This window comes from Ictalurus furcatus, chromosome 10 (genome assembly GCF_023375685.1).
Source record: "Ictalurus furcatus strain D&B chromosome 10, Billie_1.0, whole genome shotgun sequence".
In the NCBI taxonomy this organism is placed as follows: Eukaryota; Metazoa; Chordata; class Actinopteri; order Siluriformes; family Ictaluridae; genus Ictalurus; species Ictalurus furcatus.
Window position 1 is genome coordinate 27,591,742 of NC_071264.1, and position 16,769 is coordinate 27,608,510.

The 16,769-nt window shown below is 38.0% G+C and overlaps 1 protein-coding gene and 2 non-coding genes across 3 annotated transcripts; all 3 read right to left on the minus strand.

The window, feature by feature from the left end:
- Positions 1-4,872: 4,872 nt before the first annotated feature.
- Positions 4,873-4,965, minus strand: trnai-uau (transfer RNA isoleucine (anticodon UAU)). The gene is given in 2 exon segments: positions 4,873-4,908; positions 4,928-4,965. It is a non-coding gene; the product is annotated as a tRNA-Ile (tRNA).
- A 3,055-nt stretch (positions 4,966-8,020) lies between these two features.
- Positions 8,021-8,113, minus strand: trnai-uau (transfer RNA isoleucine (anticodon UAU)). The gene is given in 2 exon segments: positions 8,021-8,056; positions 8,076-8,113. It is a non-coding gene; the product is annotated as a tRNA-Ile (tRNA).
- LOC128613756 (fucolectin-like) lies at positions 8,058-14,619 on the minus strand. The gene is made up of 8 exons (XM_053634826.1): positions 14,584-14,619; positions 14,340-14,379; positions 14,023-14,067; positions 13,021-13,297; positions 12,123-12,262; positions 11,936-12,024; positions 11,547-11,630; positions 8,058-8,575 (listed from the first exon to the last, which is right to left on the minus strand). Exons 1-7 carry the CDS (start codon positions 14,593-14,595, stop codon positions 11,553-11,555), a joined length of 681 nt encoding a protein of 226 aa, XP_053490801.1. The 5' UTR covers positions 14,596-14,619; the 3' UTR covers positions 8,058-8,575; positions 11,547-11,552.
- Positions 14,620-16,769: the final 2,150 nt, after the last annotated feature.

The window sequence follows — 16,769 nt, forward strand, 5'->3', positions numbered from 1 at the left end:
TTAACTCTTCTTGAACAGCTGATTCTTCTTATATAGATTAGTTTTTGGATTGAGATTGTTACTGCGCTGTGTAGATTTCCTCTGGGTTCTCAGGTTTCTTCCTATCTAACAAAAACATGTCAGTATGTGGATTGGCTATGATAATGATTAGGTATAAATGAGTGTGTGAATGTGTGTGTATGGTATATATGTACTACTGGCATCCCATCCAGGTTGCATTCCCAGTTTAACGAATTTGAATGAATTAAATTGTCTGAATTTTCAGTGGTGAGTACTTTTTTTGTTTTTAAAGTTCGTGATTTGAACACTGGGTGGCACTATTGCATAAACCATATTTAACAACAGCTCAATTCCCCGGTTCATCTTTCCTTCTCTTCATTCAAGTGATCATAACCATAATGAGGTTAATTATTCTGTAGTTAATTTGACAGCAATGTAACATTGTGGCACTGCACAGGTGAAAACAGAAGTTTTAAGGCAAACTAATTTCTAACAGTTTAATTTGCACTGACTTAGTATAACATAGCTATATATATATATATATATATATATATATATATATATATATATATATATATATATATATATATATATATATACAGTATCACACAAAAGTGAGTACACCCCTCACATTTTTGTAAATATTTGATTATATCTTTTCATGTGACAACACTGAAGAAATGACACTTTGCTACAATGTAAAGTAGTGAGTGTACAGCTTGTATAACAGTGTAAATTTGCTGTCCCCTCAAAATAACTCAACACACAGCCATTAATGTCTAAACCGTTGGCAACAAAAGTGAGTACACCCCTAAGTGAAAATGTCCAAATTGGGCCCAAAGTGTCAGTATTTTGTGTGGCCACCATTATTTTCCAGCCCTGCCTTAACCCTCTTGGGCATGGAGTTCACCAGAGTTTCACAGGTTGCCACTGGAGTCCTCTTCCACTCCTCCATGACGACATCACGGAGCTGGTGGATGTTAGAGACCTTGTGCTCCTCCACCTTCCGTTTGAGGATGCCCCACTGATGCTCAATAGGGTTTAGGTCTGGAGACATGCTTGGCCAGTCCATCACCTTCACCCTCAGCTTCTTTAGCAAGGCAGTGGTCGTCTTGGAGGTGTGTTTGGGGTCGTTATCATGCTGGAATACTGCCCTGCGGCCCAGTCTCCGAAGGGAGGGGATCATGCTCTGCTTCAGTATGTCACAGTGCATGTTGGCATTTATGGTTCGCTCATTGAACTGTAGCTCCCCAGTGCCGGCAGCACTCATGCAGCCCCAGACCATGACACTCCCACCACCAAGCTTGACTGTAGGCAAGACACACTTGTCTTTGTACTCCTCACCTGGTTGCCGCCACACGCTTGACACCATCTGAACCAAATAAGTTTATCTTGGTCTCATCAGACCACAGTACATGGTTCCAGAAATCCATGTCCTTAGTCTGCTTGTCTTCAGCAAACTGTTTGCGGGCTTTCTTGTGCATCATCTTTAGAAGAGGCTTCCTTCTGGGACGACAGCCATGCAGAACAATTTGATGTAGTGTGCAGCATATGGTCTGAGCACTGACAGGCTGACCCCCCATCCCTTCAACCTCTGCAGCAATGCTGGCAGCACTCATACGTCTATTTCCAAAAGACAACCTCTATATATGACGCTGAGCACGTGCACTCAACTTCTTTGGACGACCATGGCGAGGCCTGTTCTGAGTGGAACCTATCCTGTTAAACTGCTGTATGGTCTTGGCCACTGTGCTGCAGCTCAGTGTCAGGGTCTTGGCAATCTTCTTATAGCCTAGGCCATCTTTATGTAGAGCAACAATTCTTTTTTTCAGATCCTCAGGGAATTCTTTGCCATGAGGTGCCATGTTGAACTTCCAGTGACCAGTATGATGGAGTGTGAGAGCGATGACACCAAATTTAACACACCTGCTCCCCATTCACACCCGAGACATGTGTCATGGATTTAATTCTTGATTCAAGGCATCTAAACATGTTCCTGAAAAAGCTGCCCTTCAGAATGTTACATGCAGCTGACGTTCTTCGGTCTGTCATGAAGGAAGACTGGTTTACAAGCATCGATTTGAAAGATGCTTATTTTCATGTTCTGATTGTTGCTCACCACAGGAAATTTCTTTGATTCAGTTTCAAGAACCAGGCATACCAAATTAAGGTCCTGCCATTCGGTCTGTCTCTGGGACCTCGTGTCTTCACAAGGTGCATGACTGTGGCTCTGTACCTGCTATGGTCCAGGTGGATGCGAATCCTGCCTTATTTGGATGAATGGCTGCAGTGTGCCAAGACGGCTAGCTGTCCACGACACCAGGCTGTTTTTGAAGAATGTCCACGAGCTGGATCTTGAAGTGGATGAAGCAAAGACTTGCTTGATTCTGGCACAGTGTATTACTTACATCGGAATGACACTGGACTCCCGTGTGATGTCTGCCACCCGATCACATGCTCATGTAGAGAATATTCTACAGCTCCTTGCTCGTTTCTGTCTGGGAAAGAGCTTACCATACGGTGTGTGGTTACAACTCCTGGGGATGTTGGCTGCCACCACGTCTGTGATTCCACTGGGTTTGCTCCACCTTAGGCCCCTCCAGCCGTGGAATAACAGTGTGTGGTTGAACATCAGCTCAACTGACCATCAGTTGATTGTTGTCTCACACTGTTGAATTCAGACATTCACACAATGGACTCACTGAGAATTCCTAATGATAGTTGTACCCCTAGGGGTCATTCCCTCTCATCAAGGGGTGGTCACGACTGATGCTTCCTTCCTTGGGTGGGGTGCAATGTGGAATCACGGGGGTGTTCATGGCCATCACATCAATCTCCTGGAGCTGTGTGCAGTTTTCCTTGCCCTGCAGTATTTCTTACCGGCTCTGACGGGCCGTCATGTGCTCATTCGGTCCGACAACATCTCAACAGTGTTTCACCTGAACCATCAAGGTCGCACAGAGTCGCTGAAGTCCCTGCATCTCACTCACATCTTACTTGGTCTTTTCCTTGACTAACATTGCTGAGAGCAGTTCACCTTCCGGAATTAAACAATCAGGTAGCAGATGCTCTGTCAAGGGATCTTCTGCACCTGGGAGAATGGAGGCTTCACCTGGATGCTGTGCAGAAGATATGGCAGCAGTTTGGCCAAGCAGAAGTGGATCTATTGGCAATAGAGATGACCAGTCACTGTCGCTTGTGGTTTGCGAGAACAGAGGCATCCAGCCCATTCGAAAAGGATGATCTGTCTCACGAGTGGCCGAACTGCTTTATGAGTTCCCTCCCTTTCCTATGTTATGGGATACATTACACAGAATATCTCTGTGCAACCACAGAGTGCACCTGATTGCATCCTGATGGCCTGCCAGGCCTTGGTTTCCCATGCTTCTGAGACTATTGGTGGGCAGGCCATGGCAGCTTCTGCTCTTGAAGAATCTGTTATCACAGATGGATGGAGCTGTGTGGCACTCGGACACAGCTTGTCTGCAGCTTTGGGCTTGGCCTTTGGGGCCAGCTCTCTTTTAATTCAGTGTGAACCTGCCATTGTTCATACCATAACTAGTGCAGTGGTGGCTTTGGGTTACTGATCAGAAGGTCAAGAGTTCAAGCCCCAGCACTGCCAAGCTACCACTGTTGGACCCTTGAGCAAGGCCCTTAACCCACAGTTTCTCAGTTGTATAAATGAGATAAACGTAAGTCGCTCTGGATAAGGGCGTCTGCCAAATGCCATAAATGTAAATGCTAGGGCTACATCCACACGTCAGCTCTATGCAGCACATTGGAAGTTTTTCTCTTCATAGTGCAGGGATTGTGGATTGGATCCTACACATTGTAAAGTTCCAAGAGTTTTCTTCGAGTTTTTTGCAACATCTTTTGGATTCAGGAAAGGCAGCCTTCACTCACATTAAAGGTGTATGTCACAGCCATTTCCCCATATTATGTGCCAATTAATGGTTCTTCTCTTGGTTCCCATGCTCTTGTTTGTAGATTTTTGAAGGGTGCGAGATGGCTAAAGATGGCTAATCCCAAAATGGATTATGGAAGTGATCACTATGGCATATAAGAAAGCCCAAAAGCCTCTGCCAGGTGGTACTCTCTTGTCATTCCACTAGGGTTGTGTCTACGTCTTTGGCTGCTTTTAGAGAAGTTTCTATGGTGGATATCTGTGCAGCTGCTACATTGACTTCTCCAGGTCGTCTGGCTTCCTCAGCCTTCCCAGAAACAGGCGCTATATTGATTGTTGGAGTGAATTAGTGTTAACTTTGTCAGCAATTCTTAGTCTTAGTCCTGTGTCAAATATCGTTGATAGTTGTTATCATATTTAGTCATTGTAATTCTGTTTTTTAGTCAAGTTTGAGCCAAGACTAAAAGTCTGGGCATTTTGTTATACTGTCTGTATGGCGTATTTATTGTTCTCTTTATTGAACCACATGTCTTCAGATCAACTGCATCTCATTTCCCTGCACTTTTTTACCAGCTACTAATGGGCTAATGTCATTCGCACATTTGTTCACACCTAATTAAGAACTTAATTGGTCAATTATGCCGTAAGGATCAGAAAAGACATTGTTGTGTTTCATGTGTTTCCTCTAGGTTCACTGCTTTCCTCTCTCCTGCCAAAAACATGCAGGTAGGTAGATTGAGAGTGCTAAAATTGCCCCACAGATGTGAAAGATTGTGTGTCCCTGCCTCACGCCTAGAGTTCCCTGGATCCACCACAAAGAGAACCAGGATAAAGTGATTAATGAACATATAATTCTTCAAACTCGGAATCCAGCACAATACATCCATAATCATTAAGTGAGTTTGCGCTCTTTATACTGTGGTATAATCAGGACACACTGAAAGTTTGGAGGCAGTGTTTAAAATCCATGCTCCAGGTGAGGCTTGAACTCACAACCTCAGCATTGCTTCACCTGTACTGCTGTATAAGTACTGCACGCTGACCGATTGCGCCACTGGAGCAACTTGTTGTGCTGATTGGGATAGGTGTGGGATTCACTGTAACCATGACCAGGTTAAGCGCACCAACTGAAAATGGCTGAACGGATTCTTTTTTTTCTGTGCTAATTTGTAAGTTGCCTTTCACTACAAGCAGTATATCTTAATATTGATTTCTCAAAGCTAGGCAATGTGACATAATAGTCCAGCTAGGTAGGTAGCTAATGTTTGCCTTCTAGCTTGATATTTTACACAGATAACCCATTTCTGCATTATTCAGTACTGTCCCATTGATTCTGTTACTTATATTCTACTGGCTCATTTGACAGTTTCTTGGCAGTCTGCTAAATAATCTGTGTGCTGGATGATTTTGCGAGCCTTCCTCAGACATTGTGTGAAGAAGATGTCCTGTAAGGCCAGGAGTTTGTTGCCATTAATGAGTTCAGCTCAAAACCAGACAGTCATGCATGCAGTCAGGATGCTCTCTATGGTGCATTTGTAGAAATTGGTCAGGATTTTCACCAACCATGATTTTTGTGTCCAGGGATAGACTCTGGATCCACCTCAAACCTGACCACGATACAGCGGTTATTGTAGATGAATGAACATATAACCTTCCCACTCGGTCACTTCACGCACTTTTAGTAAGTGATTCATCTTGATGAGAGCTTGTGGTGGACCAAGAGCCTTTTCCAGATACACTAGGTGTGAGGTAAGGATACACCCTGGAAGCAATACACACACATTCACACCCCAAGCTATTTTAGCCAATCCAACTACTGGCATGTTTTTGGGAGGTAAGAAGAAACTGTGGTTAATTAACATATAATTCTTCCAGCACAATACATCCATAATCATTAAGAGAGTTGGTGCTCTTTATACTGCAGTATAATCAGGACACACTGAAAGTTTGGAGGCTGTGTTTAAAATCTATGCTCCAGGTGAGGCTTGAACTCACAACCTCAGCATTGCTTCACCTGTACTGCTGTATAAGTACCACTCGCTGACTGATTGTGCCACTGGAGCTCTGAATGATGATGTATTTGATGAATTGTGTGGGTTTCATCCAGGGTGTCTGATTTCCTCAGACCCCAAAAACAGGCAATATATTGTGAATGTGTTAACTCTGTCAGCCATTTTTAGTGTCAAATATCCTTGATAGTTTTTAGCATGTTTAATCAATTTTATTCTGTTTTTAGTCAAGTTTTAGTTGACTAAAAGTCTGGGCATTTTAGTCTTATCTTAGTCGAAGAAAACCAGAAGTATTTTAGTCTAATTTTAGTCACTGGAAACTTTAGACATTTTTAGACCATAAGATTATTATTGTTTAACATTTCGGTCAATTTAGTCTAGTCAGTGGTGGAAGTGGCCCAGATACACTGGGGGACTGTAGTTGGGGAGGTTTGTTTGTTTGTTTGTTGTTTGTTTATTTTGGGAGTGGGGTGGTAGGGGTTAAATGTAATATAAACATATAAATACCTCTATACTATATATTAACATTACACTCAATTCTTGTCTCTTCCAAATAATATGTTTTATTGAATATCAAGTCAGGAACATTCATGAATTATATGTGACACAAAACAAACTGTTCTTTCATCCTTATCTTCCATATCACAAACCTCTGCCCTCTCATTCCTCGCTTTTTTACCAGGTGGTCCAAAGTTATTTTAATATAGTTTTTTTCATCCTGCCCAACTGACTGTCTCTCTCCCCTTCAAACTCTTCTCTCTCATTCTTACTTTTTTTGGACTATGAACAAAAATACGAGTGACAGCCGGTGTCAGTGCAATAAAAAAATGAAAGTGGTACAGTAAAAGCCCATAGTGACTTGAGAATCCACATAAATGACAGCTGAAACCCTTTACAAACATTACATATCTCTATGTATGGTACACATTAGTTACACGTGCATGCCTAAGTTATTTTAACCAACCATGCTACTGGCATGTTTTTGGCAGGTGGGAGGAAACCAGAATTGTATAGTTAGAGCCTGGGACCCTGGAGCTGGTTGTGCTCTTTATATTCATATTGAAGTATGATTCTGGCTATACTGAAAGTAAGAGTATGCTTGTAGGCTGTTCTTAAAGTCTGTGCTCCAGGTGAGGCTCGAACTCACAACCCCAGCATTGCTTCACCTGTACTGCACGCTGAGTGATTGCACCACTGGAGCCACTTGCTGTTGAGATTGGGATAGGTGTGGGATTCACTGTAACCATGACCAGGTTAAGCGCACCAACTGAAAATGGCTGAACGGATTCTTTTTTTTTCTGTGCTAATTTGTATGTTGCCTTTCACTACAAGAAGTATATCTTAATATTGATTTTTCAAAGCTAGGCAATGTGACATAATAGTCCAGCTAGGTAGGTAGCTAATGTTTGCCTTCTAGGTTAATATTTTACACAGATAACCCATTTCTGCATTATTCAGGACTGTCCCCTTGATTCTGTTACTTATATTCTACTGGCTCATTTGACAGTTTCTTGGCAGTCTGCTAAGTAATCTGTGTGCTGGATGATTTTGCGAGCCTTCCTCAGACATTGTGTGTGGAAGATGTCCTCTAAGGCCAGGAGTTTGTTGCCATTAATGAGTTCAACTCAAAACCAGACAGTCCTGCATGCAGTCAGGATGCGCTCCATGGTGCATTTGTAGAAATTGGTCAGGATTTTCACCAACCATGATTTTTGTGTCCAGGGATAGACTCTGGATCCACCTCAAACCTGACCACGATACAACGGTTATCATAGATGAATGAACATATAACCTTCCCACTCGGTCACTTCACGCACTTTTAGTAAGTGATTTATCTTGATCGGGGCTTGTGGTGGACCAAAAGCCTTTGCCAGAAACACTAGGTATGAGGTGTGAAAGATTGTGTTTTATTGTGTGTCCCTGCCTCATGCCTAGAGTTCCCGAGCTCCACCACAACCAGAACCAGGGTAAAGTGGTTTATGAAAATATAATATTTCAAACTCGCAACACAACACAATATATCCATAATCATTAAGAGAATTTGTGCTCTTTATATTGCAGTGTAATCTGGCCAAAACGAAAGTTTGGAGGCTGTGTTTAAAATCCATGCTCCAGGTGAGGCTCGAACTCACAACCTCGGCATTGCTTCACCTGTACTGCTGTATAAGTACCGCGCGCTGACCGATTGCGCCACTGGAGCCCTGACTGATTGTGATTCTGATGAATTGTGTGGGTTTCATCCAGGTTGTCTGGTTTCCACAGACGTACCAGAAACAGGCACTATATTGATTGTAGGAGTGAATTAGTGTTAATTTTGTCAGCAATTCTTAGTCTTAGTCCTGTGTCAAATGTCCTTGATAGTTTTTATCATATTTAGACGTTTCCATAGAACATTTTCAACGTTTTCCAGTACTTAAATTTCCAAAAGCCAAAATCAAGCACTTCAAGCACCTTGTATGAACCCTGTTATAATAACAATAATTTTTCATAGATACATTTCCAAAACAAAAAAGCTTCTAGTACTTCTAAGTAATAAATATATAACATCAGCTAGCTAGTATTTCTAAGTGCTATACCCAAACCCACACATGTGATGGTCTTTTTCTGTTTTTTTTTCTTCTTCTTCTTCTTCTTCTTCTTGTTTAAGATATATTTCTGCCACCTGTAAGTAAGAAAGACAAAAGTCTTGACTGTAATATCACTCAGGTAAAATAAATAAATCAATGAATTAATAAATAAGTAACAGTCAACTTATTTTCTGCAAATTTCATGAAACTATCAAGAGAGATTTTAGTGTATTTAATACAAATTTTGTCACACTGCTGTTGCACTTTGGAATCTGATCAGAAGGTGTGAAGGCTACAATTCATATCTCAGGTTTACATTAATGTACTCATTGTAATAAGTTATCCTTTCTATAATAGCAAATCATTCACAGAGACTTCTATAGCAAACGCTCCACATAATCAAAGTCTAATAGCAAACAGATTTGTGTTGTATTTTTTAAAATAAAAACTTAGTCGTTGATATGGTGAAGCTATATATAAGGAGGTGTTTATGACTCCTTATGAGACTCGGGTTTCAGCACTCTGTAAGATTTCCGCTATGGGAGAGTCTTCAGCAAAAGGTTTTTTTTTCATTAACTTCAAGAGAAAGTGATGAAACAAGTCTTTATAACATAAGTGATAATAGGTAATGCCTTGTCTTTGGGATCTTCTACAGCAGAGGTTACATATATATATATATATATATATATATATATATATATATATATATATATATATATATATATATATATATATATATACCTATAATCTGTTTTTGACAGATAGATATAGATAGATTTTTTTTTTGATTTTGTGTTTTTGTACTTTTTTAAAATTACTTTTCATAACCTTTATGATTTTTTAAATAACTTTTATGAATTTTATAAAATGGACAGGTGTGGAACATGAATGATCAAAAATGTTTCTGAACACTATAACTACTTTGAACAAGAGAACTAGGCTGTAATAACGTGGACATGTTATTTTACATGTAAAACAAGTTGCATTATATTCATCTTGCATTCTAAAAATAATCACATATGAATTATGTAAATTGGGATGAAGGGCGCGTCTCGTTATCCATGGCATTGTTAAATCATTCAGAGAGACACCTGTGCTTGCTTCTTTTTACATTCACGACTTTGTCAATTGCTGTGCGGTCACCTGGATGTGCTGCTCCGGCTCTCAGCCACTCACTGAACCGAGCAGACTCAGAGAGAGGTGTGAGTGCAGTGGGCAAGCAAGACCTTGTGCTTGCAGGACAATACTGGTGACATTTGGAAAGTTGCTAAGGTTTCTTTTTCCAAAAAAAAAAGTTACTAAAGGGGTCTGAAAAGTTGCTAAGTTGGGAACACTGGTCTGCACTGACAGCTAGATAAAAGGCAAGCTAAGCTCCGCCTCTCATCAGAGAAAGAAAATGGAGAGGGAACGTGGGGTTTTTCATTGATGCACATTCTATTTGAAAAGCAATAAAATACACAGAGTAACCAAATGATGCCCTGACTTGTGTTTTTTTCTTGAAAACAATTTGCGCCTCACTTCCGATCTCTCCCCCTTGGGTCATGTCTCCCTGGTTGAGAACCACTGTTCTACAGCATTGAATGTAATTGTTCCCAAATTGTTGTGGTATAAGAAGAAATCTATTCAGGACATGCTATAATTGGAAAATATTTAACTTCGGGTGGTAATAGTAACTCTGCTTCATGCCTGCCCCCTGCATATAAGTCCATCATTGATTATTTTCCTATTACAGCATGCCCCCATTTTTTCCCTTACTTTTTTCCCTATATACGACCTGGAAACATTTTAAATCAATTCTAGCTGATGGTAAGACCTTCTTTTGAGACATACCCAGTTGACGATATTAGGCTAGCAGAACATTTTCTGAACTTTTTTTTAGCAACATTTGGTTTCACAAAAGTTTAATCTGCATGTTCAGAGAATGTTTTTATATCACATTAGTTCATACTGTATTCCTGCAACACTTTTTATTTGCAAAAACACTAACACTAATGTTTTTTGCCTAACTGGAAATATGTGAGTAACTGCTTCATGGTATTTATATGGTGAAGCATGTTAGTACTGCAGCAGATGAACATTGCACAAACATTATTTTGGCTTATTCTTGGTTAACTTTCTAGTATTTACTTACTTATTTACTGATTATGGTTAGCTGGGTATGTGCTCAGTGCCAAGCAATTCTATGGCATGGAGAATATTAATATTTAGAGGTCCAAGCACAAACGGTGTGATTGAGTATCACACCAAATATTAATTATTGAGGATTGTCACCAAATTTCTGAAGTTAGGCCAAACATTCTAGGACTAGTTGGCAAAAGTTAGTTTAGCATTTTTTGCTATGTGTCAAGTTTGGTCATACAAAGGGAGAAGAGCTAAGATCAGATAGATGTTTATGAGGAACTGTAAATCTGATCAAGCTGAAATTTGGTATGGGACATGTATGTGCTAATCTGTAATGGATTCTCATGATGACTTAATTACTGAAAAAAACATGCCTGTCATTGGCCAATCAGATATCAGCAGATAATTGAAAAGTTTCCCATTAAGCTATTGCGACAAAACTTGAATAGAAAGTTCAGGGAAGGACCTCCTAGTATCTGATGCAATCTCAATCAAATTGGCTAGAAGGGGGGTGCTGCTCATGGTCATAGGGGTCAGCGTTAAGTTCAAATAGCTGTTTCTCAGAAACCAAAATTCCAATTGAGCTGAATTTGGTGTGCGCGTTCTGCTAAAAAAAAGTCTGCTTTCTGCCAGTCGGCTTTCAGCAGGTAGGTTACACAACTAGCATTGATCTATCTTCACAAAATGTGATATGTGTAAGTATGTTCACGTATGGTCTCTTTATTGTTCTATGAATCTTGACAAGAACTGGCCAGTGGGGGTGCTATATGCAAGGAGTGTTTGGACCCCGCAGATTGCTGCTTATGGCTATATTACTATGATTATTAGCAATAGAAGTAGTTGTATTATTGTTGTTGTTGTTGTTGTTATTATTATTATTATTATTATTATTATTACTATTATTGTTGTTGTTGTTGTTGCAGTAGTAGTAGTGATATTTCCTACCATTTTTTAAGTTTCAGTTTCCACCTCTGGTTCCTTTGTCCAACGGATCTGAAGCACTGAAGGCTGGACATTCGCAGATATCATCTATGATGAAAAATTACTATATATATATATATATATATATATATATATATATATATATATACAGTGCATCCGGAAAGTATTCACAGCGCTTCACTTTTTCCACATTTTGTTATGTTACAGCCTTATTCCAAAATGGATTAAATTCATTATTTTCCTCAAAATTCTACAAACAATACCCCATAATGACAATGTGAAAGAAGTTTGTTTGAAGTCTTTGCAAATTTATTAAAAATAAAAAACAAACAAAAAGCACATGTACATAAGTATTCTACCATGTATCTACCATACATGTCATAAACACAAACCTTTTGAAGAACTTTGTCCCTCACGGTAGGGTTCATGAGATCCTCACTGCTGTTAAACTTCAGTCTCACAAATGCCCTCTTACTATGCACTAAAAAACATTAGCAGTGTTGATATTTAGCAGCTGTTGTAAAACTTCATTTGACTTTAAATGTATAGAAAATTGTGAACTGGATATAAAATTGTAACCTGGAGCCCCATAGACTTCCACTTCACAGAGTGTGAGAACCTGGATAATATTGGGAATGATGATGTTCACATAACGACCCCTCATCTTGCAGGCGTAATTTGCAGAGGCACCAGCAGGGATGCTAGAGATGATGACACATCTGCAGAGGGAGAGAGAGAGAGAGAGAGAGAGAGAAATATTGCAGTTTTCTACTACATTCCCATCTATTACAGAAATAATCTGTCTATGGGTATCATCCACGTTCTTGTATAGGTTTTAATAATAGGACTAATGTGTTATAATGTGTGCGTTCATATAAACCTATGATTTGGCACGTAGCCAGAACTACTGTCAGTACTGCTGTTACAGAAAATTAATCTACACCTTCTGACCATTCAGATTTCAGAATTCAACAGCACTGTGGTATAAAGTAATACAATTCACTCCTTGTCAATTTACATGTCAGAATGACATAATTTGTACACTTTAAAATGTCCTTGCCAATCAGATAAAGAACTGCAGTAATATATTTTATGTACATTTTCTGTAATAAGTTTCAATTTAAATGTTTGAGTTATACTTATACAATAAAATAAAGTGTACAGTACTTTAAAATCAGCAATACTAATCTTATGAGTGACTATTTAAAAGACTAATTGATGTCATTAAAAATATTTCACAATATATTTCTTAAACATTTTTTTTTTAAAAGACTTCAAGTGCTTTATAATTATGTACATTACATTATGAACAATTGTACTGGAATGTTGTAATGCCTTATTAAAGTTGCAAATACTTTCAAATATTTGTTACCAAATTGCAAAGCCTTATCCGCAGGAAGCTTTTTTAAATGTTAATAAAACTCTATAAACAAACTCTTACTCTTTTATGCTATTTGTATATTTTTTTATATTTCACCTGGGGTTGTTGTTGCCGTTGTTGATCAAGGAGTTGCCAATGTGAATCTCAGCACCATTTATCCGTTGTGAACAGCAGTCGCCTCTGTTAGTGATGACTACCTTGCTAATGTCATACACCGCCAACAAATCCAGCCTCCACCATGGGTTATACTCATTATTTGTGTGTGTACATGAGAAGGACATCATGTTAGATGCTCTGCTGCCATCAATAGCAAGGTAAGCAGGGTAAATGGAAGGAGAAGATTGTATTGCTATTCCTCCTAAGGCCACATTGACTGGAGGAAAAAAAGAAATGTGTGTGTGTGTGTATACATACATATATATATATATATATATATATATATATATATATATATATATATATATATATATATATATATATATAAACAGTGCCATCGACACACACACACACACACAGTGGAGTACAAATACCTGAGCACTAATGGAAATATGCAACTGTAGTGGAAAATGCTTCTATTTTGCTTTTTTTTATTATTATTATTTAATCCAGCAATTTTCATTAGAAATTACATTATTGACTACAACTTCAGTGAAAAGTACAATCTTTGAAATATTTACATGAATTTCTGAGTTTCTTAATATTTAGAATGTCCCCTTTTTGCTGTAATGACTGTGAACTGGAGCTGGCATGGACTCCACAAGTTTGTGCAAAACCTTATAATCCGTTTTAGATCACATCCATAGGAGTGTCGTATGAACACATACTTCAATAGGAGAGAATAGGCATTTGTACAATGCAGATAACATGGTAAATATCACAAATGTATGTTACAATTAAGGACCTAGAAATAGTGCAGAATTGCCAATATTAAATATTCAAAATCTTGAACATTTACTTTCTTTGTTTTAAACATTTCAGAATTCTAAAACCTGTTTATTTCCAGATTTTCAATGTGGTCTCAGACATTTGAACCCCACGGTGTGTGTGTACATATCTGTATATGTATGTATTTATTTCTGTATTCTAATATAGTCTTACCTTCCAGATGGGTCGGCATCCACTGCAATGAGAACATACATATCCCTGTGCAAAAACATGCAATCTAAAATTATACATTTGATTATGTGTCTGCTTAAGGAGAGACGTAATAGGAATAACTTTTTTAATCGTTTGTATTTATTTTTACAAAAATCTACAAAAGGTATTTTCAGTTGAACTTGTTGTGACAATTAATAAGAGATATTAAATCATTACAACAAACTAACACTAGGTTATTGTTTTTTATTTGCTTGTTTGTTTGTTTGTTTTATTTAACTATACTTGAAATCACTTTTATACTTTAAATCAGAGTTTACCTAAAAATAGAAGCATGGGCCTCTGTGAATTCTCCATTTTCTGTTCAAATAGAAAGATAACAACTTTAGATTTACAACAGCTCTCAATGAAGCAAAGGAAAGTAGCCAACTGAGAAAGCAATGTAGCATTCACCACTTAAGAATCAGAATTTTACTGTGTACATCAATTTATATGAAGTGCATCATATAGCAAATATATAATGCATTAAGCCAAACAAAGCCCCTGTTTAGAGAGATGTCTTACCTTGTTCAACATAGATCAGAAAGTCATCTCTTTGACCCTTTAATCTCTGATCTGTCCACTTGGTGTATCACTAAATGAATATGTAGCTTATTTAAAAGGCAAATGCACTTTGTGTTTTACAAATGCAAATAAATTTGCCTCAAACGACAATCTATAACAAAGTTTTTTAAAAAACATGAAGCAAAAAGCTTCCATTTAGGTTTTATACATATAGAAATACATAATATAGGTATAACTTTTATGCAACATGATAATTGATTTATAAATCAATTTATGTCTGTTGTACAAATGTGTGGTGCAAAAGCAAAAATGTCAGGCTAAAACTGATGTGATGGATCAACCAGAATTCCTTGTGGTCATCTGATGACACATTAATCGTTGTTTCTCCTTCAAAAGATGAACATTGTTTAATTGACGTTCAGAGCTGAGCTTTTCATTTCTAGCTACTGTATGAGACACATCTGAACTGTTAAAATACATTTTAAGAGGAAACTGTTCTCAAAAAATAAGATTAGACAACAGCATAATATACATTAATAATTATACACAACATTCATGTTCACATTCATGCTCATTTTGTGGTAATATATATATATATATATATATATATATATATATATATATATATATATATATATATATATATATATATATATATTATTATGCCCTGCGATGGACTGGCACCCTGTCCAGGGTGTACCCCGCCTTGTGCCCGATGCTCCCTGGGATAGGCTCTAGGTTCCCCATGACCCTGAAAAGGAGTAAGCGGTTGAAGATGGATGGATGGATGGATGTATATATATTATTATATATATTATATATAGTAATTGTAAACCAACCAGTTAGGTGATATATAAATGAGACATTATTTATTATTATTATCATTATTATCATTATTATTATTATTACTATTATTATTATTATTATTATTATTATTATTATTATTACTTTTTTAAATATATTTTTTAACTGTTGAAGCATATGTAATTAAATGTTAATGTCAATGGTTGTTTCAGTGTTGTAACACTGTATAAAATGCCTTGGATCCAATTTCATCGGTTTTTGGCCTTCCTCAAGACTTTTTTAGGAAAATTTGTATTTTGAATAAATTTTGCATTGGTCTACTCAGTAGTGTCGCATCTTGTTTGTTTTTCCAGGATGCATTGGAAAAAAGAACTAAGCTAATTCATGTGCCAGCAGCACAAATCATAAAATTATGCAGATACAGGCAAGAGCTTCAGTTAGTATTCACATCAAACATTACAATGGTGAAGAAATATGATCTCATTGATCTCAGTGATAGTGGTATGGTTGTTGGTGCCTGAAAAGCAGGTTTGAGAATTTTTAGAAACTAATCTTCACACACAGCAATGTCTTGAGTTAGGACAGTATGGCTACAGTAACGACATCTTGCAACATCATTAAGATAAATAAGGTGGACAAGCAACAACCAATTTAGGTTCCACTCCTCTCTGTCAGCCAAGAACAGGAAATTACTGAAACTGGACAGGTTAAGATTGGAAAAACTTTGCTTGATCTGATAAATCTTGATTTCTGTTGTGACATGTAGATGATAGGCTCAGAAACTGGCATGAGCAGTGTGAACCTAAATTGTGTCAACAGTCCAGGCTGCATGCTGCTGGAGGTATAATGGAGTGGGGAATGTTTTCTTTCAATTATGTGATGTCATCATGTTAAAATGGACCAGCATCTCGAAGGAATGTTTCCAACACCATGTGAAATCCATATCATGAGGAACTGAAGCTGTTCTCATAGCAAAAGTGGTCCTACCCAGTATTACTAAGATGTTCTTATTAAAGTGGCTGGTGAGTGTATATACAAAAGCAAGTAAAATTTTGCACTCCCGGTGATTTCAGTAATGCAAAATTCATGTAAAATACTACTATAGAACCCTGTGTGCATATGCACGTGTGTGTGTGTGTGTGTGTGTGTGTGTGTGTGTGTGTGTCTGCCTCCTTTCTTCATCCACAGCTGCTGTTCGACCACACCCCTTTTGCCACAAGTATTTTTCCTAAAAGTGTTTGTAGTAGGCCAAATCACTTTACCCAACATTAACCTTTTATACTCTCTCTCTCTCTCTCTCTCTCTTTTCTTGCTCTCTCTATTTCACAACAACCCAGTGTAGGCCTTCCACCAAACGTCATTGGCTGTGTAAGGAGGCTATT

Excerpts from the sequence above, each read along its gene's own strand:
- LOC128613756 (XM_053634826.1), bottom strand. Across the intron at positions 12,263-13,020 it reads AACGGCAACAACAACCCCAG|ATGTGTCATCATCTCTAGCA; the intron begins GTGAAATATAAA and ends CTCCCTCTGCAG. Across the intron at positions 12,025-12,122 it reads GGAAGTCTATGGGGCTCCAG|TGCATAGTAAGAGGGCATTT; the intron begins GTTACAATTTTA and ends AATGTTTTTTAG.